This window comes from Rana temporaria, chromosome 3 (assembly GCF_905171775.1).
Source record: "Rana temporaria chromosome 3, aRanTem1.1, whole genome shotgun sequence".
Taxonomy (NCBI): domain Eukaryota; kingdom Metazoa; phylum Chordata; class Amphibia; order Anura; family Ranidae; genus Rana; species Rana temporaria.
Window position 1 is genome coordinate 400,343,709 of NC_053491.1, and position 26,096 is coordinate 400,369,804.

Genomic DNA, 26,096 nt, shown 5'->3' on the forward strand with positions numbered 1-26,096 from the left:
ATAAAAAACGAGTAAAATTGGCGCCAACCTGGAGTGAAGTTGCAATAAAAAAAAAAAAATGTGAAGCTGCCCCTTTTAAGTGGATCCCCCACCTCAAAGCATTAATTTGAGCACCTTATTATGAGAAGGCATGGTGGTTGGAGCTTTTTTATAAGGACCATCTTCTATGGACTTTATATTGTCAATATGAAACCTTTTTTTTCACTTTGTTTTATTTACACTAATTGGGTTGCTTTTTGTTTGTGATGGCATTGCATTTGGAAATTTTAGGTTTTGTGATCGCACCTTACTTTTTTTTTTTTTTTATAATAATAATTTATGGGCAGAATGTTGGATGAGGGCGCATCAATGTGACACAAGCCCCGGAGAGGGCTCCGCAAAACAGCAACAACCCACATTGCATTGCAAATGTACTATTTTCTGTTCAAGCATTTATCATTTTTCATTTATGTGTTTGTTGTATTACTCAGGTGGCACAGTACATTAAGTTTGAGATGCCTGTACTAAACAGCTTCATTATGAAACTCAAGGAGGAAGAGGACAGGGAAATCATCAAGCTGACGAGGAGGTACAGTAGAGCTATTAGGCTACTTTGTGTGCTCTGTACAAACTGCACAGCTGAAACAGGCAGTAAGCAACAGAAAGGAGCAACCAGGATAGTTGCTGAGTGAAATGCACATTTTTCAAGAGCGAACTCCTAAATAAACCCACAGCTCTCTATTCTCTTAGCGTAAACATAAGCAGGTCAAAGTGACTCATGTAACAGTTCCTATGGTTAGCAAGGCCCAGCTGCTGCTGTGTGAGAAAGCCTTTTAACCCTTTATCTGCCAGACCTTTGTTGTTATTTTTTTTGCACACGTTTGAAAATCAGTCTAGGCCTGAAGATTACCTAACCACACCCTAAGCTTTGACACAAAAACCTGGAAGCTGATTGGTTTCTATGCAGAGCTGCACCAGATTTTGCACACTCCATTTCTAGTAAATCAACCCCAGAGTGATGGGTTATATACCTTCATGTAACTAGACATTGGCAAACAAAGCTGCAATGATAGCCCTAGTACAGTGATGGCGAACCTTGGCACCCCAGATGTTTTGGAACTATATTTCCCATGATGCTCATGCATTCTGCAGTATAGATGAGCAGCCCTCAAAATTTGTACTCGCATTTGGCGAGGGAATTTATGTGCAGTGTGAGTATGGACAGGGCTTCCCGTCACGGCGCTCACACACTCAGTGCGGCCAGTAAAATATCTGTATTCTTCTACACTACAGCTGCTGCGCCGTCCCGCATAGGCTAGAAGCAGAATGGACACCAGCGCCACCTGGGACCGCCCCTCTCCACCTCCCACAGGCCAGTAGCATCTCCCACAACTGTACCAGCCGCCCAGGACCGCCCCTCTTCACCTTCCACAGTGATTGGAGTCATAGGTGTGATAGAGAGGGGAGACATTGGAGGAGGCGTTGCAGGTATGGGTGTACTGCTTGAGGTGTTTAAGGTAGAAGCGTACTGGGGGAGGCGTTGGAGGTAGAGGTGTACTTGGGGAGGCGTTGGAGGTAGAGGTGTACTGGGGGAGGCGTTGGAGGTAGAGGTGTACTGGAGGAGACGTTGGAGCTAGAGGTGTACTGTGGGAGGTGTTGCAGGTAGAAGAATACTGGGGGAGGCATTGCAGGTAGAGGTGTACTGGGGGAAGCGTTGCAGGTAGAGGTGTACTATGGGAGGTGTTGCAGGTAGAAGAATACTGGGGGAGGCATTGCAGGTAGAGGTGTACTGGGGGAAGCGTTGCAGGTAGAGGTGTACTGTGGGGGGTGTTTCAGGTAGAGGTGTACTGGGGGAGGCATTGCAGGTAAAGGTGTACTGGGGGAATCGTTGCAGGTAGAGGTGTACTGTGGGAGGTGTTGCAGGTAGAAGAATACTGGGGGAGGCATTGCAGGTAGAGGTGTACTGGGGGAAGCGTTGCAGGTAGAGGTGTACTGTGGGGGGTGTTTCAGGTAGAGGTGTACTGGGGGGAGGCGTTGGAGGTAGAGGTGTACTGGGGGAGGCGTTGGAGGTAGAGGTGTACTGGGGGAAGCGTTGGAGGTTGAATAAAACATTTAACAGTGTTATTTCATGAGATAATTTTAAAGGGCGTGTTTAAGGGGCAGGGCAAGGTAGGGTTTGGGTGGGGCAACAGGTCTGGCTAGTAGCTCAGGACTTGAAATTTTGAGTCCTGTAGATGAGCATCATGGAAAATGTATTTCCAAAACATCTGGGGTGCCAAGGTTCACCATCACTGTACTAAGGCTATCCTTGCAGCTTTGTTTGCCAATGTCTAGTTACCTTAAAGCGGGGGTTTACCCTAAAAACAATTTTCTAATATTACATTGACATGACCCTCAACAATGACAGTATGTAATTTTTTTTTTTTTGCTGTACATACCTTTGTACAGCTATTTTCTTCCCTGGCTTCCGGGTAGGGCCTCCTGTGGGAGTGGTCGTTCCTATCCAGCAGGTGATTGACGTGATGACAAAAACTACCACCCCCCGTCGCATAAGGAGTGTCACGAGTTGCCAAAAGAAGCCGAACGGCGAGTCGGCGCTATACGGCGCCTGCGCACCACCGTTCGGCCTCTTTCTGCAAAACTCGTGACGCTCCTTATGCGACGGGGGGAGGTAGTTTTTGTCATCACGTCAATCATCTGCTGGATAGGAACGCCCACTCCCGCGGGAGGCCCTACCCGGAAGCCAGGGAAGAAAATAGCTGTACAAAGGTATGTACAGCAAAAAAAAACAAAAAAAAACGGCATACTGTCATTGTCGAGAGTCATGTCAATGTAATATTAGAAAATAGTTTTTAGGGTGAACCCCCGCTTTAAGGTGGTAGTGTGTGTATATATCACCCATCACTCTGGGGTTGATTTACTAAAACTGGAGAGTGCAAAATCTGGTCCAGCTCTGCATAGAAACCAATCAGTGTCTAGGTTTCTGTGTCAAAGCTTAATTGAACAAACTGAAGTTAGAAGCGGATTGGCTACCAGGCACAGCTGCACCAGATTTTGCATTCTAGTCAAAAATCCTAAGTGGTGAAGCGTACAAGTACTGATTATTCTCTACAGTTGCAAGGTTTTGATTTAAAAACTGATGGTTTCTTTAAAAATGCTGGTATATGGGTATTAAGGAGTAGGACAAACGCACACATTTTCGAGTTTGAAAATTATTAGTCTTTCAATCCAGCGTCCTTTTGGTAGCCATTTATGCATCGTACACACGACCAGCTTTCCCGTACTGTCCGTGTGTATGCTCCATGTCAGTTTTCCCGACAGGAAAACCACCGGGTATTGCGGCAGGAAAAATTAGAACATTATTTTTTCCTGCCGTGATTCCCAGCAGTCTTTTTCCCGGCAGTTTTCCTATGGGAAACACTGCGGTGGAGCATACAGAAGGCTGGGATTGCCAGCCAAAGCTCTCACCGCAGTTTTCCCGACAGGAAAACCTCTAGTGTGTACAGGGGGATAGTGACCGAGCAGGTTCTCGGTTTTCCCCCCGGGATTCCGGTGGACTTTTTACCGCCAGGAATCCCGATCGTGTGTACGGGGGCATGAGTGCTACCTACGTACATTATGATTTAGAGGCTGTACTGGTCTGTCTTGATAAAGTAAGAAAATAGGTATGCCAATTTACATACACATGCAGCAATGTTGAGGGGAACCTCTTGATAAGGAAACAATATTCTCAGCTGAGGCTCACATCCATCCCTGGAGCCTGCCAGTTTTAGAGTTTGCACTAGTTTTTGGGCAGAGTAGACTGATGTACCTGCCCATACTAGTTCCGCTATTAGGCAAGGGGAGCCTCCAGCATGGCACGGAATCTTTAGCTGTGATGCACAGCTGTCCTAACCGCTTTCCTTTAACTTTCTATTCCAGTCTTTGTGTCACAGAATTCTTTTTCTATATTACAGGTACACATCACTCCGATTCTTAATTGAGCAGCGCTTGCATGACATGGCTAACAACCCTGCCACCATATAGACCCCAGACCTGCACTTCGCAAAAGAGCACAGATCGTGTGCACCCATCACCTTGCCCAGCCTGGTTCTAGGAATCAGCCATGGAATCTTCATTCTAAAAAAACAAAAAGCACATTCAGCTTAACTCCCTTCATTATTGTAGGGGACTGCACTGTATTGTAATGCTTCCAATAACACATTGAATCAAGTAGCACTGCATTATTTCCAAGATATGGAAGAAGAAATGAACTCCCAGCCTTCATTTTGTTATAATGTGACCTTATTGTGCTACATTACATTGTGTTCTTATGAATTTAAACCACTGTGGTTCACAGGATCAAAGACACTTAAAGTGTTTTAGTTTTCTGCTTACTTGAAGTAAAAAAAAAAAAAGTTACAGGATATCGGAGTTTAATCAGGTTATCAGTGGTGTGAATCGGGCCAAATCTTTCTGTGACCAAATTTACTGAAGGGTTTGTAAAAACCATGTGAATGTATATATAGTTCTGCTGTCATGTTTAAATCGGCCATGTCTGATCCTAATGATGCAGAAACCTGAAGCCTCAGCCCATTCTGGATTGCAGTTTGCAAACCAGTGCATTGTGGGTGTATTTTCAAAGATTCCCTCATTTCCACCTACAGATTATAGATTGTAAAACCTAGCGATGAATGTCTTTGTCAAGATAGACTGAGTTTCGGTTCACAGCACCCCAGTTTGCAAATGTGCAGATTGGGAGGCAAGTGGAATTTTTAACATAAATTCATCTTTCAGTCTAGGTATGAAAAATATGCAGGAAAGGATTATGCTTTCAAATCAAAAGCACAATGTTTAAAACAATGTAATTTTTTTGTTGTAATGACAAAACTCACTGAAGAAGCTTTATGAATGATGTGAGAAAGGACACCGGGGTGCATTTACGAATACCGGCCCAGATGATGTTCGCTTTTGGAGCCTACTGAAAATGATGCTATTAGCAACGCAACAATTCTTTTAAACTAGCTTATATAAATACGTCAAACTGAGCTAGTGTGTAACGTAGTGATGGTCCACTCCTCATAGAAGAACGGAAGGCACTGGGGACAAGACTTATACCTTCAGTTAGGATATTCATAGATTGTCAGAACGCCTATCGAACAATAAGAAGTAAGAGATTTGCCCATTGTTGTGCTGCTTCTCACGTCATGGGACCCACCATGATTTTTCCTTTTCTGGTTATCTTGATCACAGTATAAAAGTCATTCCCTTTGCCTAAAAGTATAATCATAAATTGGTCATGAATTTTCCAGCCTACTGAAGAATATTTTTAAAGCAGAGGTCCACACAAAAAGTGAAGCTCCGCTTTTTGGAACCCTCCCCCCCTCTGGTGTCACATTTGGCAAGCACCTTTCAGGGAGGAGGGGGGTGCAGATACATGTATAATACAGGTATTTGCACCCACTTCTGGGAATAGACTCACGCCCCTTCGCGTCACCCCCCCCCCCCCACTGTCTTCTGGGAAACACACCCAGGAGACAGCGGGGACCAGTGAGGACGCCCGCGTGACTCACGCATTCACAGTAGGGAACCGGGCAGTGAAGCCGCAACACTTCACTTCCTGATTCCCTCACCAAGGATGGAGGGTAGCTGAGAGACAAGCGATTGCTCGGCTTCAGCTGCCGACATCGTTGGCACCCTGGACAGGTAAGTGTCCATTTATTAAAAGTCAGCAGCTGCAGTATTTGTAGCTGCTGGCTTTTAATATTTTTTTTTTTCGTGGGACCTCCGCTTTAAGCACTAAAAGGGACTTTTAGTGCTTATGAAGACTCCATATGTCTGTGGTGCAACACCTACTTGCAAATTATTTCTAGTGATGCTTGGATAAGTACAGGCGGTCCCCAGGTTACAAACAAGATGGGGTCTGTAGGTTTGTTGTCAAGTTGAATCTGTTTGTAAGTCGGAACAGGTAAAACATTTTTTAAGTGTAGCTCATGCCAAAAAAAGATTACGCTTTTTGGATAGCATAGGGAAGGGTCAACACCCTTGTAATGTTTGTTTTACTGTCTGTGCCCCTGTTCAGAAGATTTCACCTCACTTTCTGTTCCAATGACAATTGGATTTAGAACATTTTGGGTTGTTGTGGAAACGAGCCTTGGTGATAAAGCATCAGTGGATACACCTTTTTCCCATAATAACTCTTACAGGAGTGAATTTCCCTTCCGTTTTGTAAGTGGGAGTCGATTGTAAGTCAAATTTTTGTAACTAGGGGACTGCCTGTATAGTTAATACGTTGGATTAAGGCAGCCGATTTATTTAGAATGGGCTGCCAATGCAGGTCAATTGACCAAAAAACAGACATGCACTTTTTCATAATGAAATACACCGAAAACCATGTTGTGGTACACTGCAGCTTGGGTCCATTGAAACCTAATGTACAATCTCACAATCTTTCTTACAAAATTAAAAGTTGGAAAGGAAATCCTATATTTCCTTAGAGCCTCATTTAATGTATGCGAGTAGCCAGAGATGTCGCCTTCGATTTGTCCCCAGTGATGACCAGTCCTTGAAGGTACACTGCTTAGTTGATGATGCTTTGTTTAGCAATGGGATTTGAGCAGTTTAATGACCATGTGTATAATTACATTGACTAATGTGTATGTTTTGTAATATTGCTGGACTGTGCTGAGCTTGTAAAACTTATGTCATGTCTGTGTGTGTTTTTCTATCTAACAAATGTGAATTTTTTTGCAGCAGATGATGCTGATTTGCCAGCTCCCCATCCCTTCCGAATAAAGCACTTTGCAGTAACATTTACTTTTAGTTTTGTCTGTGAGTTTTCTTTTACATTCACCAAATCAATGGTTAAACCATATGATTACTGTGTATAGAATAAGAATGTTCACATTTGAAATTCATGAGATGGGGAGGAAAATGATTTAGACAGTGCCTGTTAGGGAATTGGAAATACACGTATTGGGAAGTATACAATGTACTGTGTTGTTGGTAGTGCAGGGTCAATAGCTCCACAATCTAATTGTATTCTGCATTACAATCAAGAAGATGCAGCTCATATCACAAGTTTAGCTCTGGTTCACAGATGTCTATCAAGTAGCAGCTGAAATTGCGCTGACATTGCTACTTTGAAATCGGGCTAATGCAAGTGAAGTAGCCCGATTTCAAAGTAGCAAGGTCAGCGCAATTTCAGCTGTTACTTGACAGACATCTGTGAGGCTTAATGCACACATTTCTATTGAAATCGCACCTGAAAACGGCAAAAGTAGTGCAGAAACTACTTTTGCAAATCAGTGCATCACTGAAAAATCACACCCATTGGAAAGTTCCATTGCCTGCAATAGGCTGCGACTTGTCATGCGATTTGATCTCTCAAATCGCATGACAAATCGCTCCAATGTGAACCTAGGCTTAAGGTACTCTAAGGTTGTGCCCAAATGCTTTAACAAAAAAGATGCATGGCCTCTAAACACAAATATTACAAACTTAAAACATGCCCACATTAATACAATAATTATGGTGTGCAAAAAAAATTACTGTATATATTCGAGTATAAGCCGACCCGAATATAAGCCGAGGAACCTAATTTTACCACAACAAAATGGGAAAATGTATTGACTCGAGTATAAGCCTAGGGTGTCCATCTGCATGCCTCACTGTGTTCATGTGAATGCCTCACTGTGCCCATGCCTCACTGTGCCCATGCCTAGACTGACGTTTAACATGGGAGTCTATAGAAGGGGTACCCGGCTTTGAAAAAAAAAAAAATTCCGCTGTCAGGGCAATAAGGATGTGGAACTCTTTTCCACAATCAGTTTTGGCAGCGGGGAGTATGGATATACTAAAAAGAGGCATCTTCTGCGCTAGCCAAATTAATCTAAAAGAGGGGGTCTAGAAAAAGGGGGGACCTGGTGTGTGAATGTGCGTGAAATTGCTGCTTAAATCTAAAAGTGTACAAATCGCTGAAAATTGGAAATAATAAAAAGGTGATGAGCGCAGTCTCAAACACACCTAATGTGCATATATAAATCACTGCTGCGGCGAGCAGTGTGCGTACCAATTACCGTGTCAAAAACAATAGTGCAAGATGTGGAGCTAAACAAATAACCGGTTTCAAACAACTAAATAATGTGTAATACAAATATAAAGTGCAGATGCGGAAACAATAATGACAATGACTTCAAAACTAAGAATAGTCCAAAGTGTATGTGCAACAGATGAAATATCTTCAAATGCTTCAAACTAAAACATAAATTGCTTCAGATGTCTTCCTGATTAATGAGCTCACAGAGCGCTTACCTCAATTATATGAGTCAAAGGCTTTGTATGACTATGGACCGGCTTACTGATGGCTTACCATCGTGAAGTACGTTAAGAATAAATGGATTTAATGAAGTAAAAATGGATTCTGTACTTTCCCTTCTGTCTGATGACTATCGGATCCCCCTGAGAGCCTCCATTTTTCTGAAGACCACCACAGCTATTGGGAGCATCAGGAAGATACACATGGAGGATACCATCTGCTCAGGAAGCCGGTCCATAGCCATACAAAGCCTATGACTCAAATAATTGAGGTAAGCACTCTGTGAGCTCATTAATTAGGAAGACCTGCATCTGAAGCACTTTATGTTTTGGTTTGAAGCATTTGAAGATATTTCATCTGATGCACATACACTTTGGACTATTCTTAGTTTTGAAGTCCTTGTCATTATTGTTTCCGCATCTGCACTTTATATTTGTATTACACAATATTTAGTGTGTAATGTTTGGAGCCGGTTATTTGTTTAGCTCCACATCTTGCACTATTGTTTTTGACATGGTAATTGGTACGCACACTGCTCGCTGCAGCAGTGATTTATATATGCACATTAGGTGTGTTTGAGACTGCGCTCATCACCTTTTTATTATTTCCAAGTATAGATATACTCTTCGGACAAAAGCCCTGCGATTTGTCTGCTGAAAATCTGATTGTGTGTACCAGGCTTTATGCCCCGTAAACTCAGACGGATGTTTCTGACAGAATTCCATTTAAGCTGTCTTGCATACACACTGTCACACCAAATTCCGACCGTCCAAAACGCGGTGACGTACAACTAGGGTTGCCACCTCATCCCTTTAAAACAGAACACATATGAATTACACAGGTTCTGAGTCTAATTTAATGCAGGTAAGGCACCAAATGAGTCTAATTACCACCTTAATCAGCCACAGAACCTATGTAATTAATATGTGTTCTGTTTTAAAGGGATGAGGTGGCAACCCTACGTACAACACTACGATGAGCCGAGAAAAATGAAGTTCAATGTTTCTGAGCATGCATAGTTTTTTTTCTCTGTCAGAGTTCCATACAGACGAACGGAATTTCCCCTTTTTCATCTAAAAAAAACATGCTCTCCACTATGGCCAAGACCAAACAGCTATCATGGATGTCGGGGACAAGATTGTAGACCTACACAAGTCTGGAATGGGCTACAAGACCATCACCAAGCAGCTTGGTGAGAGGGTGACAACAGTTAGTGTGATTATTCGTAAATGGAAGAAACACAAAATAACTGTCAATCTTCCTCAGTCTGGGGCTCCATGCAAGATCTCACCTCCTTAAGTTTGAATGATCATGAGATGGGTGAGGAATCGGCCCAAAACTACACAGGAGAATCTTGTCAATGATCTCAAGGAAAGTGGGACCATAGTCGCCAAGAAAACATCTGGTTTTTTTTATTCTTTTATTTAAAATTTCACAAGTAAAATACAAAGTAACATTTGACAAAATATGTACAAAAAAGGTCTTAAAGTTTTGTACAATATTTAAAATACAACATAAAGACAATATTTACATAATACAAAAACAAAGACGATATTTACATAATACAAAAACAAAGACAATATTTACATAATACAAAAAGACAATATTTACATAATACAAAAAAATGTTGACAATATTTACATAACACACCCCTTTCCCTCCCAGAACCCACCCACAAAACCCTCCCGAAAATCCCTCCCACAAAAAGGTAAATAACAAAGCATACAACAACTGCATCGCATACTAGTACATTATGTGACACTTGCAAACGAAGCCTGCGCTGTCCCCGTTGGAGGCCACATCCATGTTCGCCCCTCTTCCTTCCGGGGCCACGGACTCTGACTCTGTAACTCACCAAAGTTGCGTGACGTCACTCCCGCGCATGTGTGCAGAACCGGCCCGTCATGGCACTTGCTAATAAAGAAACGGCACGGAGGGCTGTTTCTTCACAGCGCATGTGCCAATGACAATATCAGCACAGTACAAAGTAAATATCTCCTAAGCGGCGCACATTTAGGAGATATTTACTGTACCTACAGGTAAGCCTTATTATAGGCTAACCTATAGGTACCACTTGAAAATGGAGGTTTACAACCTCTTTATTAAGCGCAGGTATTGTACAAGAGTCGAGCAGCCTCCGATTCAAGTGAAACATACAAATCAATGTCACTGTGAATGAGACAATGGTTACTGGGCTGGTGAAGTCCAGTACAGGCTTGGCGCTACTAAATCGGAAATGCTGCACAATAAAGTGAGAGAAAAGTTATGAAGTGTAACGATGAGCTGTTGTCTGTAGTAAACAATGTACAGATATTGGACCACAGGTTACTAGAAATTAACCACTTCCAGACCTTAGGTGTTTTTCAGATTCGGTGTTTGCAAGACTAAAACATTTTTTTCTGCTAGAAAATTACTTAAAACCCCCAAACATTATATTTTTTTTTTTCTAACACCCTAGAGAATAAAATAGTGGTCATTCCAATACTTTTTGTCACACCGTATTTGCGCAGCGGTCTTACAATCGCACTTTTTTTGGAAAAAATTCACTTTTTTGAATTAAAAAATAAGACAACAATAAATTTGGCCCAATTGTTTTATATATTTTGAAAGATAATGTTACGCCGAGTAAAATGATGCCCAACATGTCACGCTTAAAAATTGCGCCCGCTCGTGGCATGGCGTCAAACTTTTACCCTTAAAAATCTTGATAGGCGACGTTTAAAAAATTCTACAGGTTGCATTTTTTGAGTTACAGAGTAGGCCTAAGGCTAAAATTATTGCTCTCGCTCTAACGATCGCGGCGATACCTCACTTGTGTGGTTTGAATACTGTTTTCATATGTCGGCGCTACTCGCGTATGCGTTCGCTTCTACGTGCGAGCTCGTCGGGACGGGGCGCTTTAAAAAAATTTTTTTTTGCTTTTCGCATTTATTTTTATTTATTTTAGAATTTTTAACACTGAAAAAAAAAAAAAAAAAAAAATTATCACTTTTATTCCTATTACAAGGAATGTAAACATCCCTTGTAATAGAAAAAAGCATGACAGGTCCTCTTAAATATGAGATCTGGGGTCAAAAAGACCTCAGATCTCATATTTGGGCTTAAATGCAAAAAATAGAAAAAAAAAAAAAAATGTCATTTTTTCAAATGACCAAAAAAAAAATTTGTCTCTTTAAGAGGCTGGGCGGGACTGACGTTTTGACGTCACTTCCGCCCAGCCGAGCTATGGGGACGGGCGAAGGAGATTTTTCCTTCAGTCTCGTCCCCGCTCACCAGCCGACAGCATCCGATCGCCTCCGCCGCTACCGACGGCTCCGGTAAGTGGCGGAGGGCGCGGGAGAGCGGCGGGAGGGGCCCCTCTCCCGCCACCGATAACGGCGATCTCGCGGTGAATCCGCCGCGGAGACCGCCATTATCGGATTCCAGACCGCGCACACTAAAGATGGATACCTCGGTTGTGACAGCAGCTGCTGCCGTTACCGAGATATCCGTCTTTAAAAATAGGACGTACATCGTCGTGCGCAGGTCTGGAAGTGGTTAAGGGGTAGATTCACATAGAAGATACAAAGGCGTATCTCCAGATACGCCGTCGTATCTCTGAGTGTACGGGGTTGTATCTATGCGCCTGATTCATAGAATCAGTTACGCATAGATTTCCCTAAGATCCGACTTGTGTAAGTGTCTTACGCAGTATCTTAGGCTGCATATTTACGCTGGCCGCTAGGTGGCGCTTCCGTATATTTACGCGAGGAATATGCAAATGAACTAGATACGCTGATTCAGAAATGTACGTCTGGCCGGCGCATTTTTTTATGTCATTTACGTTAGGCTTTTTTCGGCATATAGTTACCCCTGCTATATGAGGCGTATCCTATGTTAAGTATGGCCGTCGTTCCCGCGTCAAGTTTTGAAAATTTTACATCGTTTGCGTAAGTCGTTCGCGAATGGTGCTGGACATAATTTACGTTCACGTCGAAAGCAATGACGATTTGCGGCGGAATTTTGAGCATGCGCACTGGGATTTTTTCACGAGCGGCGCATGCGCCGTTCGTAAAAAAAGTCAAATACGTGGGGTCAGTTAATATACATAAAACACGCCCACATCATCCACATTTGAATTAGGCAGGCTTACGCCGACACAGATACATTACGCCGCCGTAACTAAGGGCGCAAGTTGTTTCTGAATACAGAACTTGCGCCCTAAATTATCTGAGATACGTTACGCCGGGCGGATAGATAGACCATTCTATCTGAATCTAGCCCAAAGTGTGTACTTTTGGAGAAGCATATTTTTTAAGTTGGACTGCTGCCTTAATACCAGCCTTGTGTTAATTGGCAGCCTCAGGCTGTCTTTGGGGGCACTAGCGAGCACCTTCACTGGGTCCCCACATGGGTGCAGTAAGCCCCGCCCACAACTTATATTTCTAGCAATATTTTAAAAAAAATTGTCTGTTTTTTGCACACATCCACACACGTTTCAAAAGTAATTGAAAAGCTTTGTGCAATCGTTTTTGTCTGTGTATCAAATTTCAGGTGTTTGTTTCCTGGGCTCGGCAAGCGGAGGAGAGCAGGTCTTCGAAAAAATAACACGTGTTGTGCATTTAAAGGCGCTCCTATTGAAGCCTACTGGGCGAAAAAAAAATGATTCTGCTAAAATATAGTTCATATACTTCTTTTGAGTATAGGGCATTGAGCTACAAGAAACTGAGCACTTGGGAACGGGCACTTCTGGGGGATTCTGCATGTTGAGCATGGTCAGTCGTAGGGAAACATAATACAAAATGCTCATATGTGAATGGGGACTAACCCCCAGCCAGAACAGCTCGAATGATGGGGGTAAGCTTACTGGGGAGAAACAGGAAGTGAGAAATTTAGACAAAGAAAAAAAACATTTAGAAGGGAAATCGAAGGAAAAGGTAAGTGAACCACCAATGCACTAACTTAAAGGAACCTATTTAGAAAATAAAAAACAAACCTTTACAACCCCTTTAATCCCGCTAGTAGGTTTGTTATTTTTTTCCATTTCCTTTACCTGTGGGTAGTGAAGGGTTAGATGAACATTATATTTTAGTTTATCAATTTTTAGATGTTTTGCATTTTCTTTGTTTTTTAACACTGCTCGGCTTTATTCATTTATGTAAAATCGTTATCCCAAAAGGAAAAAAAATATACTTATTAAAAAGTGTCATCTGGAGTTCAGATTTAACTGCGTCATTATACTGCGGCAGGTTGGCATGGCTGCACAAATCGCCGCAGCTGTACGTCGGATCTGTGTATGTAAACAAACAGATCCCTGTTTTGACAGGGGAGCAGAGAGAGATCTGCTGTTCCTAGTGATTAGGAACAGCGATCTCTCTCCTCCTCCAGTCAGTACAATCCCCCCACAGTTAGAAACACCTCCCTAAGGAACATTTAACCCCTTGATCTCCCCCTAGTGTTAACCCCTTCCCTGCCAGTGACATTTATACAGTAATCAGTGGCTCTTGTTAGCTCTGATCGCTGTATAAATGTCACTAGTCCCAAAAAAAAAGTGTCCGATCTGTATGCCGCAATGTCGTAGTCCCGCTAAAAAATCGCAGATCGCCCCCATTACTAGTAAAAAATAAATAAATAATAAAAATGCCATAAATCTATCCCCTATTTTGTAGACGCGATAACTTTTGCGCAAACCAATCTTTATACGCTTATTGCAATTTTAGAAAAAATACATATTGGCCTAAACTGTTGAAGAAATTAATTTTCTTACATTTTTGTTTTGGATATTTCCCTTCAGCCATTAATTAGTATTAAACCTTCTGTGCAAAATGACAGTTGAAGCATGAAAGTTTGATTGTGAATGGTGGATGTTAGTAATACTAGCAGATAGATATTTATATTTTACTTCTATGCTCTGACTGTCTCTACTAACTTTACAATGTTATACAGTATACTGGTTTTTAATAAGTGCAAGGGCTTTATTAGAATGTACAGGTAGCACTAATAGCCTAACTTATTATAATGTATTGTATTTTAATAAATGCTGAATAATAATATACTGTAAATGACCCCTAGTATGAGAACTGTCACTCAGTAAAGTCACGCATTAGCAGCAAATTATTTTTGTACAGTCTATAAGGTATAGGTTTACTATTCATTTTATTTACTAACATTAGTGAATATATTGACTTAGATCCTACTCAGGAGATTGGTGGAGTTGCTTATGACGTCATAGCCACCACAGGACAATTATCATATTAAAGGGTTGTAAAAGTAAATTTTTTTTTCCCTAAATAGCTTCCTTTGAATTAGTGCAGTCCTCCTTCGCTTACCTCATCCTTCGATTTTGCTTTTAAATGTCCTTATTTCTTCTGAGAAATGCTCTCTTCCTGCTTTTCTGTCTGTAACTCAACACCGTAATGCGAGGCTTTCTTCCTGGTGTGGAGTGTCGTGCTCGCCCCCTCCTTTGGACTACAGGAGAGTCAGGACGTCCACTAACACACAGCTGCTTTCTCTATCTGCAACATAGAGAGCGTCCTGACTCTCCGTAGTCCAAGGGAGGGGGCGAGCACGACACTTCACACCAGGGAGAAAGCCTTGCATTACTGTGTGTAGTTACAGACAGAAGAACAGGAAGTGAGAATTTCTCAGAAGAAATAAGGACATTTAAAAGCAAAATCGAAGGATGAGGTAGGTGAAGGAGGACTGCACTAAGGTAAAGGAAGCTATTTAGGAAAAAAAATGTGTATCTTTACAACCCCTTTAACTGATACTTATGCCCCGTACACACGATCCGATTATCGGACGAATGATCGTCCGTTTTATTTTGTATGCTAATCTCATGTCGAATCTGATGAGTTTACTAAAGTCACGAAAATTCTCGTACGGCAGAATAAAAAATTGGAAGTGATGACATGTGTTGTAATGCATTTGTATTGCATTTTCGAACGACAGCTGTACTGATTATACGAAAATCGGACGATCTGGCATCGTACAAAAAAGATTTTCGTGCATGTCCGATAAATAAAATCGGATGAACTGTCCTGATCGGCTCTCGGAAGCGCTGTACTAATGATCCGATTATCGTACGATCGTTTCGAAAGCGGCATTTTCCGTACGATTTTCGGATCGTGTGTACGGGGCATTAAAATCATATTTCTGTATACTAAACACGTTTTTGTTGCTCTTTAATGCTCTAATATCAATCTTTTATTTTGGCTATCTATTTACAACATCTCATGCCTCGGAGAAGGTCATCCATACTGTAGATTTGGTCCTATGTACTAAAGCCTCTGGCATGTAGAGGTGGTCATATGACCTTGGTGGTTCAGATGGTGATTGGCCAACTGTACTGCAACTCCCAACAATGGCTTTAGACCCAGTGTTTGCAGGGCAATCAGCAGGGAACTGAACCACATAACTAATGTCTTTAAATTTAAGAAATCTGTACAGATTAGCCACCGGAGTTTAGTACACACCCAAATTGTATTATGTTACTCTATGTAAACAACAGTGCACTTGTCAAAAAAGAAGTAAAGGGGTGCCACTGCTGACCTCTCCTTCTGAACATGTTTGTTGCCTGGCTGTGTAAGCCTTTACTACTTCTGAATCTCAGACATGAAAGAAGCAAGCTGAAAATTGAAAGATTAGACACATTTTTGAATCTGTACATATGTTCCTTGGTAGTGGGGATGGGATGAGATCAGAAGGGAAGGTCAGCAATAGCAGCCTTCATATTTTACTCCGAGAAGTTTACTTTACGATTCCACAATCCGTGAATGCATGGCAAAAAAAAAAAGACCCCTTAAAATATTGACTGGAATGACCACCTACCCCTTATAGATGTGGCTCATATACTACTGGTGCTGATTGCAGAAGTGCATTTAGCTCCTAGGGCCTCAATCCCTTACCCTGGTTATTTTTTCAGCGCTCATCCAGATGGACTTTCCAGGGAGAACCATTCAACTGAACAACATTTTTGTGGCAAAAGAAGGAAGACCATGCGGGTCTTTTGACACAGCATGACATGAAACCAACACTAGGATGGATGGTGGATGACTTGAGCTATTTAATGACCTATTGTCATACACCAGGGAGTGCTGAGCATCATCACCAATGTGCACCAAGCACCTTAGTCTGATAGGATATACATGCCTCTCGGGGGATCAGGAAGGAATTTTTTCTCCTGCTGTAGCAAATTGGATCATGCTCTGCTGGGGTTTTTCGCCTTCCTCTGGATCAACTGTGGGTATAGAATTGGGTATATGGGATTGTATGATATTTTTTTTATTTTTATGGTTGAACTAGATGGACTTGTGTCTTTTTTTCAAACTAACTATGTAACTATACGGGGCTTAGGACTAATTTGTTGCATTTAGCAACTTACTAAAAACTCCAGATGTAAAGCTTTTATTTGCTGTTCCTAAACACTCTCACTAGTACAGTTTCCTTTCTGAATGAGCAAATATGAATGCATTAGATTTGATTAAAATTGAAAATGACCAATTATCAAATCAGATTGAACTCAGTGGCCACCGCCTAAAATGAATAATGAAGCCGCAATTCTAACTTTGTTAGCCCAGCCATTTCAGGACTAATGATATGCCAATGGCTACTAAAATTTCCCATAACCCTCCTGCAGGTAGATGAGCTCTACTGGGCTGTTTGTTATAATTCTCTGAGCACAGAAATTCTATTACATTTGTGAACACTCTCATATAAACCTCTCCACTTTTGTTTAGTTTCAACAGCCCCTCTCTGTTTATGTCTGCTTTCAGAGTGATGTTCATACATGCAGCCAGAAATTCCATGTTATCTCTATCTGTGCTTTGTCGGGGGTAGAATAGAGAATCAGGGAACACAGAGAAGTTAGCTGCATAGACTTCATATTCCTCTGTCTGGTTCAGCTGTAATGGATGACGGATTCCCCTGTAAAAGAGTTGGCCTGGCTTGGCTTGAACTTTGGTCTTAGGTGTACTCGAGGGTTTTCTGTAGACATTGTTTTTGTTGGATATGGATTTTTTGCGGCCGAAACAATCATTTACATTTAGGAGAATAAGTAAGATGCTGACAGTCAGATAAAGTCTCATACCAACCTGCAAAAAAAAAAAAAAAAAAAAGAAGAAGCATGCTATTAGAATGTCTTTGGCAATTGAACAATACTAGAAACGATGCACAGCTGTTTATTCAGACTAAGCGATCACAGCCATTTTTTTTTAAATGAAAATCACTGGCTCCAAGGCCAAACTCTGGGCAACAACCATTTTAATTACCTGGGGTCATTGATATCTAGATAGATATAAATCTTTTGTTTGGTATACTGTTTAAATAATTTTTAAAAAAAGATTGTATTATAGGATGACAAATGCACACAAATGTAAAAATGTTTTCTTAGTACTGTAATTGTATCTGACAGTTACAGTATTAAACACATGCACACTACCACTTCCAGACCACAGTGGCCTGTTTTTTATCAATTAGGCCCCTTGGTTACAAGCCATTATTATAGCTGCTGTAAGAATCAGATGGTTGGGAATCACTCTGAATGGTTCCCACTTGTCAGTGCTAACTGCCACTGTCAGGGACAGCTATGAGATCCACCAGCTGTGCAAAGTATAGGTTGATGATTGTTAAAGGAGGAGGATATTTACTAAAAGCCCATGTAAACTTGTCCTTTTTTATGCAGCAAATTTTGCATTATCCTGCATGGAAATGCATTTTAAAAATAAATCTTTCCTATGTGACAGGTTCACATAAGTGTGGTGCAGTTCCATTCATGCCCGCCCGTTTATGTTACAATACACACACGGAACAGTGTGAATCTAGTGTTACATATGTCCAGCATTAGAGAACATTAATTTACAGATTGTGTGAAGGCAGCTCACTACATATTTACCATTTTATTTGTTGAAGGATTTATCAATCTCTACAGCCTGTCTTCTAATGTACGCACTGCACAGCCACAGCAAGTAGCACACTTTATTCTTGGCTCAGCAATCACACCTCCCTTCCCAATCTTCAACATGTTCACTGTGCAATAAACTGGTGTTATGACATCTATCAAAATAGCAGAGAAGTTATCCAGGAAGCAGTAAAGCTGAATCAGGATGCAATGGAGTGATTTGTCTGTGTAGTGTGCCTTAGGCCTCGTACAGACGGGCAAACATGTACGATGAAAACGGTCCGCCGGACCGTTTTCAGCGTACATGTCTGCCCGGGGATTTCTGTATGATGGCTGTACACACCATCATACAGAAATCCGCGCGTACTCGATACGCGGCGACGAGGCCGCGCCATCGCCGCGACGTGCGCGGCCCTGCCAGTTCAATGCTTCCACGCATGCGTCGAAGTCATTCGACGCATGCGAGGGATGGCGGCCGCTCGGACATGTACGGTAGGTCTGTACAGACGACCGAACATGTCCGACGGGCAGGATTCCAGCGGGCATGTTTTAAAACATGTTCAGAAATATTTGCCCGCTGGAAAAAGGCCCGGCGGGCAAATGTACACTGGAATCCTGTCGGCTCGGGCCTACACACGACCGAACATGTCTGCTGAAACTGGTCCGCGGACCAGTTTCAGCAGACATGTTCGGTCGTGTGTACGGGGCCTTAGTTGTGTGACCGAACAAATTTACAAATCCTTTGGCAGGCAAAACAGTAAACTTATTTTTGATTTATTTTGGCATTTTAACAGAGTTCCATGCTTGCTTAACTGTAGAAACACATACAATAATTGAAAAACCACATGTGCTGCTATACTGACTGAAGGAAAAAAAAATGTGTTCTTAATTGTGTTTGAAACTGCTGCAACCATCCCAAAAAGTGTACTTAAAATGGATGTAAACCCACTCTCATCCTTTCTAAACTACTGCCATAGTGCTGATCTATAAGGATATAGATGCCTCCTGCATGTATCCTTACCTGTAAAATGTCTCCCCTCTGTCTGGTATGAGACCTGAAAAACCACAGATTCTGTAGGTGGGTCTGTTGTCTGGAGCTCGGTGGGTGGAGTTGCGATGTCAGTAGACTCTCCGCCCACCTCTACACTCCCCTTGTCAACATGCATTTTTCATGTAACCACATGACTTCAGAAAAGGAGTGGGGGTGTGCAGTTAGTGCATGAGATATGTAAATATGTCATTCACAGCCAGGGGGGGCGGAACGGACTACGTTTTTTCTCTGTAAGTCCGTTTTATTTCACTGAACAATAAAAGAGGATTGCTCAGAGCTGGATTAACTCTGTGTGGCAAGACTGGGCACAGATGATAGGAAATCTTATACTGTACATTGTGACATCAAAAAATACAATTTTGGGTTTACATCCACTTTAATCACTTAAATGGAAAATGATAAATAAATACAATGGTGTGCTGTTCCTTTAAATTATAGTAAATGACAAATATAGTGGCTATGAACAGCCTTAAACACCACTTGATAATGCATATAAAATAATAAAAAACATATAAGCTCCAAATACTATTTATTCAGTACCGTATTTATCGGCGTATACCGCGCACTATTTTGCCCTGAAAATCAGGGCAAAATCGTGGGTGCGCGATATACGCCGATACCCGCTTTCCCGCCATGAGTTTGAATACTGCGCCCGCATATAGCGAGCGCAGTACACTCGTGAATCTTCGGCCAGTCTCGGCGCCTCTCGTACTGACGTCCTGAGCGTACAGGACGTCAGTGCGAGAGGCGCCCGAGCCTGCCCGAAGATTCACGAGTGTACTGCGCTCGCTATATGCGGGCGCAGTATTCAAAGTCGTGGCGGGAAACGAGCGAGAGGACGCCGCCGAAGATGGACGCCGGACCCGCCGAAGATGGACACCGGACCCGCCGAAGATGGACACCGGACCCGCCGAAGATGGACACCGGACCCGCCGAAGATGGACACCGGACCCGCCGAAGATGGACACCCGACCCGCCGAATACAGACGCCGGACCCGCCGAAGAGGACACCCGAAGCCGCAGAAGGACGCCGGACCCGACGAGGCCGCAGATGGACGCCGCGCAAGACATCAAAACTGTAAGTACAAAAAAACTAAAAATCTTTTTTTCCCACAGGATTGGGGGCCACATTGGGGGTGCGCGGTATACGCCAGAGCGCATTATACCGCGATAAATACGGTAATTATTTTACTTCAAAGTTAAAAAGTCATGTGCAGCCTATGCTCCAGAAAAAACAATATGCTTTTTTAAAATAAACTTCCTCAGGGTATGGTCGCGTGATCAGTGATGTAACACATCGGGAGGAGCCATTGACATCACTGCTGGGTGTCCGAGACACGGAAGTCTTTCACGGATAAGATTTCACTGTTGATCCTTATATATTCTATATACGCTGGACCCAATATCTTCCAATGTGAGTGCATTACATTATACTTTTAATAAATTGGTTTTAAAACATATTGCACGATGAATGATTTTTACTTATATATATTAAAGCCAAGTTTGGAGTTTAGAGAGGACAAAAACAATATGGAAGTGTCAGTGTGGACTGCATTAGTGGACTAACAAGACCAGTATCCATTTAAAGTGGTTTCAAAGGCAAAAGCAGTAAATTGTTTTAAGAAGGAAAGTTACCGCTTAAGGCAGAAGATGTACGTGATGAACCTCTTCACCAGATCTGAAGCCACGAGTGCTGGCAATGCATATGGTGATGCAAAAATGAGGGGAAATATCTGGACTGCTGCACTGCAAAAATGTTGCCTTTATTGTAAAAATCAAATCACAGCATACATGTCACAGCAAACAGGATACCAGCTGATGCGTTTCGCACCAAAACAGCTTTGATTAAGCACTAAGTACTATACCGCTGTGGATAGTTGATCGTAGCAGTGGTCAGCAGCCCAGCATCCTAGTCCCGGACCACAATCAATGCAGGTGATCAAAGCAATCCGGCAAAAAATATGAAAGGATCGCCATAGGTAAAACCAGATGGTTCACTAATCTGGCTACAATCACCGCAAGCCCCTGGAGAACACAGGCACAGTGAGCATAGGAAACTAGATGGCAGCCTTACCAATCTGAGAATCAGTAGTCTGCAGCCAAAAGCTCAGGTCGCACTCATAGTTTGATAGATTTAGTAGAGTGCATCTTGTCAGGACAGGATGGAACCTGAGCCCTAGACCATGGAGTTGGTTGATGGTCTGCTGAGTCGACTTGACATGATGGAGCTGGAAATTAACTCCCATGATACCTAGTCTGGTATCATGGGAGTAAAATGCTGCTTGGAGTAAAGTGTTGCTTGGAAGTTGTAAAGAGACAATCATTTGTCCTTGGGCCTTGTGTGAGTACATACACTTCTAAGAGATCTTGGGGACCTTTGTTCTTTTGACACCGCTCTGGTGGTCAGCTGTGGGTCTAGTTGAAGGGGACACCAGCTGGTATCCTAAAGAGCTTTGTCCCTCTAATCTTCTACGTAAAGGGACTCTGTTCTTGTGGCTCTAAGAAAGGAATTTACAGTTATCCACTACTATTACCTTAAAGCTGAAGTCTGCTGTTTGCTACAAGCACAGATTTTAATATAGCTCCATCTGAAGAATGCCGAAGTCCTCAAGCTGTACATAGGGCCAGATTCACAAAGGAGATACGACGGAGTATCTCAGATACTCCGTCGTATCTCTCAGAGTATCTATGTGACTGATTCATAGAATCAGTTACGCATAGATAGCCCTAAGATCCGACAGGTGTAATTGTTTTACACTGTCGGATCTTAGGATGCAGTACCGCGGCCGCCGCTGGGGGGAGTTTGCGTCGTAAACCAGCGTCGGGTATGCAAATTAGGAGTTACGGCGAACCACAACGGTTTTTCGCGTTCGCTACGTCGCTGCTAGTCTAGTTTCCCGTCGCAAAGTTAGTCGTCGTTTTTGGTGCCCTAACTTTACACAGCACACGTATGTGCTGTGTAAAGTATGGCCGTCGTTCCCGCGTTGAAATTTGAAAATTTTTCCTTCTTGCGTAAGACGTCCGGGAATACGGAAGTACGCTACGCACGTCGCCGTTCGAAAAAATGACATCACTTCGCGCAAAGCACGGCGGGAATTTTGAAACGGAGCATGCGCAGTAGGTCCGGCGCGGGAGCGCGCCTAATTTAAATGGCACACGCCCATTTAAATTACGCGGGCTTACGCCGGAGGCCGCCAGCGTAGGTTTTCATTGCAAGTGCTTTGTGAATCAGGCACTTGCGATGAAAACTTGCGGCAGTGTAACGTATCTACGATACGTTAGGCCGCCGCACTTCTACGTGAATCTGGCCCATAGTTCTTGTTTTTGGAGAATTCCACCTAATTCCCTCAACTTTATCCAAGTTTTCCAAAAAAATAAAGACAAAAAAACACCCCTAGATTGTTCATTGAAGAAATGTGTGAATGAGCCTGTGGGGTGGATTTACTAATACTAGAGAGTGGAAAATCTGGAGCAGCGCTGCATAGAAACCAATCAGATTCCATTTTTTTTCTTTTGCCAAAGCTTAATTGAACAAGCTGAAGTTAGAAGATGATTTGCCACCATGCACACCTGCATCAGATTTTGCACTTTCCAGTTTTCGTAAATCATCCCATGTGTGCCTGGCTGCGGGGCGAGCTAGTGAGGAAGGACCTGTTCTCCATTGGGAGTAGCACTACAGTAAAATCACCAAGTGAAAATTAAAAGATAAAACACATTAAAAAAATAAAACAAATGCAGCAACATCAAAGGACTAAAACTTTGAAATCTATTACATATATATTTTTGAATTGCTTCAACGTAGAATCATATAACATAATGTATGATGTGCCTCTCATTAGGAGAAATACAGAATGGATGTACATTTGATGAAATTCAACAAAGATTTTTCCCCTCCACTTAACAGTTGTTCTTTGTGATCCAGACACAGTGTTATCATACGCGTGCCTCAGGCACATAGACCTAAGCTGTGTGATTGCTACTTAATGGATGTCTAATGTGAGTGCTTTGTCGTACATTTTTGCCTTTCTTCCAGTAACTCATCTTCAGCCACAAATCTACAAAAGATCAAAGTTTCCAAAATAGCTTTTTTTCTCCCAGAGGTACCTGAAGGAGAGAACATGGTGCACTGTTTCTGTATGAAACATCACGTATTTAGTTAGAGATAATGCAAATTTAATTATAGGATTTGGCATGTTTATGCTTCATATTTCAACACATTACAGAGATTTGCAGCTTTTTTATTGTTGCTCATGCATTTGCTGTGCTTCCGTTCTGTGATTCATTTCGGGGCTATGGTGGATCAAGCAATGATTAAAATAATGGAAGAAGTGCAATAATGCACAGTAGATTCCAAAATAGTAAAACTGTCATTAAGATAAAATGTTGTAGGAATGGTCATTTGAGCAAATAATGGCCATTACGCTCCACCACTGATATGGCATAGAGACCTAATTATTTGATTTGCCAACAGAAGTAGTGAAATTATCTTACTAGTCCATTATGAAGTTTGCAAACAGAAAGCTCCTACTTGTTTGTTTGTGGGTGCAAAGTAATTGACCTGGAAAAGGACCCCCCCAAACATTTGTGTAGTAAGTTCTTAGGTTCCCTTAGGCCTAATGGTGCCCTCCAGAGTTAGGGACAGCTGACATACTTCTGTGTAGAGTGGATTACAAGGCATGGTGGGTTTAATGCAAGATGCAATGGTGGGCGCTAGACACTTTTTGTATGTAAAGAGATTTATTGTCTCTTGAACAAAACTGTGGGAGAGAGGGTTAGGGCCAGGACACCCTTAAGTAGATACAATGATAATTGGCAGACTCCAAGACTTCTATAGAAAGAAGCTATACAGGTGAAGGCCTCCAGCCGGACACCACTTTTGTATAGATAGGACCACTGTCTCCTATGGCAACAATCTTGTAACAGTTACTAACGGTAGTTGTATTGGCAACACAAACAGTTCTCTGCTTACTCAGAAAACACTCCCTGTGGATCTTTACTCAATGAACTTCCAGTCTTTCCCTAGACTTTGGATCCAATAGCCAGGGCCGCTGATAGGCCAGTTCAACCAGCCCTGTTGTAGCGGGCCCACCCCCATCAGCTACACAGTGGGGCCCGGGCATCATTAAAATTCTTTACTGCATTTAAAAAAAAATGTTTTCTAAACTCTTTCCGCCTCCACTTGCTTACTGAGTGGTTATATAATTTTCCTGGACCCCATCGGGTCAACACAGGGGCCCAGGAAGGGAGCACAGCGGAGGGACTATTTCTTTGTTTTCGGGCACATGTACATTATGCCGCCCCACTATTATATTAGTCCCGGCAGGCGGAGTGATACAGCGATTCTCCATGCGGCTCCCGGCTGCTTCTCTCATGAGATATGATAAAGTTGAGCCGCTGACAAGGAAGAGCAGGAGGAGATCGTGGCTGCACTTGGACACAGTGAGTGGGGAATAGAGAAATTAATACTCACTGTGTCCTATTACAGTATATGTATCTTACAGCACAGCAGGTTACAATCATCACACAGGTGAGGCAGCACATCAGGGTCTCTGTCATGGCTCTGTGTCACATTGCTTTTGGGTGCTGACTTTGTTATGGTTGTACTGTTAGTCTGTTATATACAATACAGCCATAAGTTAAGTCAGCACCCAACAGCCATGTGACATAGAGCCATGATAGAGCCCCTGGTTACTGTGCTGCCTGTGTGATAATTGTAACCTGATGATAATAAGAAATATGCTACTTTAAACTTCATTTGGGGGAGCAGTAAACGTGTATTTTTACTGCTCCCCAAACAAATCCCCCTATGCTTCCCATCCAGCGACATACCAGTATGTCACTGGATTGGAGGGGTGATATCCTGGTCATCACTACAGCAATGATCTTTTACAGGCAGTGGAAGGGGATCCCACCACCACCTTTACTGCTTTTAAGATGTGACCAGTAGCATCCGGTTACCGGAACACCGTGTGACATCAGAAACCAGAAGTGACGAGGACTTTATCACTTCCGGTTTCAGGCTCCTGTAAAGAAGCCATTACAGACTTGAACAAGCATCTGATTAAAATTATCTTGGTTTGATCAGATGCATTGGACAGATATGGGGTCTAAAAGACCTCATATCTCTCCATAAAGAGAACCTGTGATGGCCCATGCTATAACAAGGGATGTTGTCCATCCCTTGTGAAAGCAAAAATGAAAAAAAAAATGTAAAGATACAGTGTAAGATTTATTTTTTATTATTTGTAATAAATAAAATACAATTTAAAATCAATTTTAACTGCCCCCTGCTCCTTCATGCTTACTAATTGCAAACACATGCATTGGCTCTGCACGCATATGTAAACGGCAACAAACCTGCATTTCACTTCAAGTCGGGGGTGGGGGGGCAAGGGCATGGTTGCAGGGGGCTCCTTCAGGTAGGCTGTACGGGGGCCCCATGATTTCTAACAGTGGCCCTGCTAATAGCCACTGGATCCCCTGAGCTCTTCCACTTCTAGCACTCAGTATCTTCCTCAAGCATCACCCCTGCTTCCCTGCTGGGTCCCTGGCTTGGCACTCACAGCTGCTCTTCAAGTGTCAACCCTGCTGACCCGCTAGATCCCTGGCTTGGCACCCACTGATGCTCCGCAAACATCACCTCTGCTGTCCCGCTGAGTCCCTGGCTTGACACTTGCTGCAGTTTTCCATCTTCTTCACCGTACCTGGCTAGTGAGAAGACTGCTCTGCTACTGGCTTAAGCTTATTCATAGTGGTCTCTGGTAACAAGGTGGATGGTCCCTTAGTAGTGACAGCTTCCCCTCCTACCACCGACCACAGCTGGTTCCCCATCCGGCTGAACCTACTGGTTGGAATACAAGCCAGTAGTCCCAACTCTACACTGCTTCTCCTGC

At 42.6% G+C, this 26,096-nt stretch overlaps 1 protein-coding gene across 1 annotated transcript in view; it reads left to right on the forward strand.

The window, feature by feature from the left end:
* Positions 1 to 5,117, forward strand: part of RASSF2 (Ras association domain family member 2) — a 79,869-nt gene extending 74,752 nt beyond the window's left edge. The window contains exons 10-11 of the mRNA XM_040345917.1: positions 471 to 568; positions 3,936 to 5,117. Of these exons, the coding sequence (XP_040201851.1) occupies positions 471 to 568; positions 3,936 to 4,005 (168 nt within the window). The 3' untranslated portion in view covers positions 4,006 to 5,117. The remainder of the gene's footprint in view (positions 1 to 470; positions 569 to 3,935) is intronic.
* Positions 5,118 to 26,096: the final 20,979 nt, after the last annotated feature.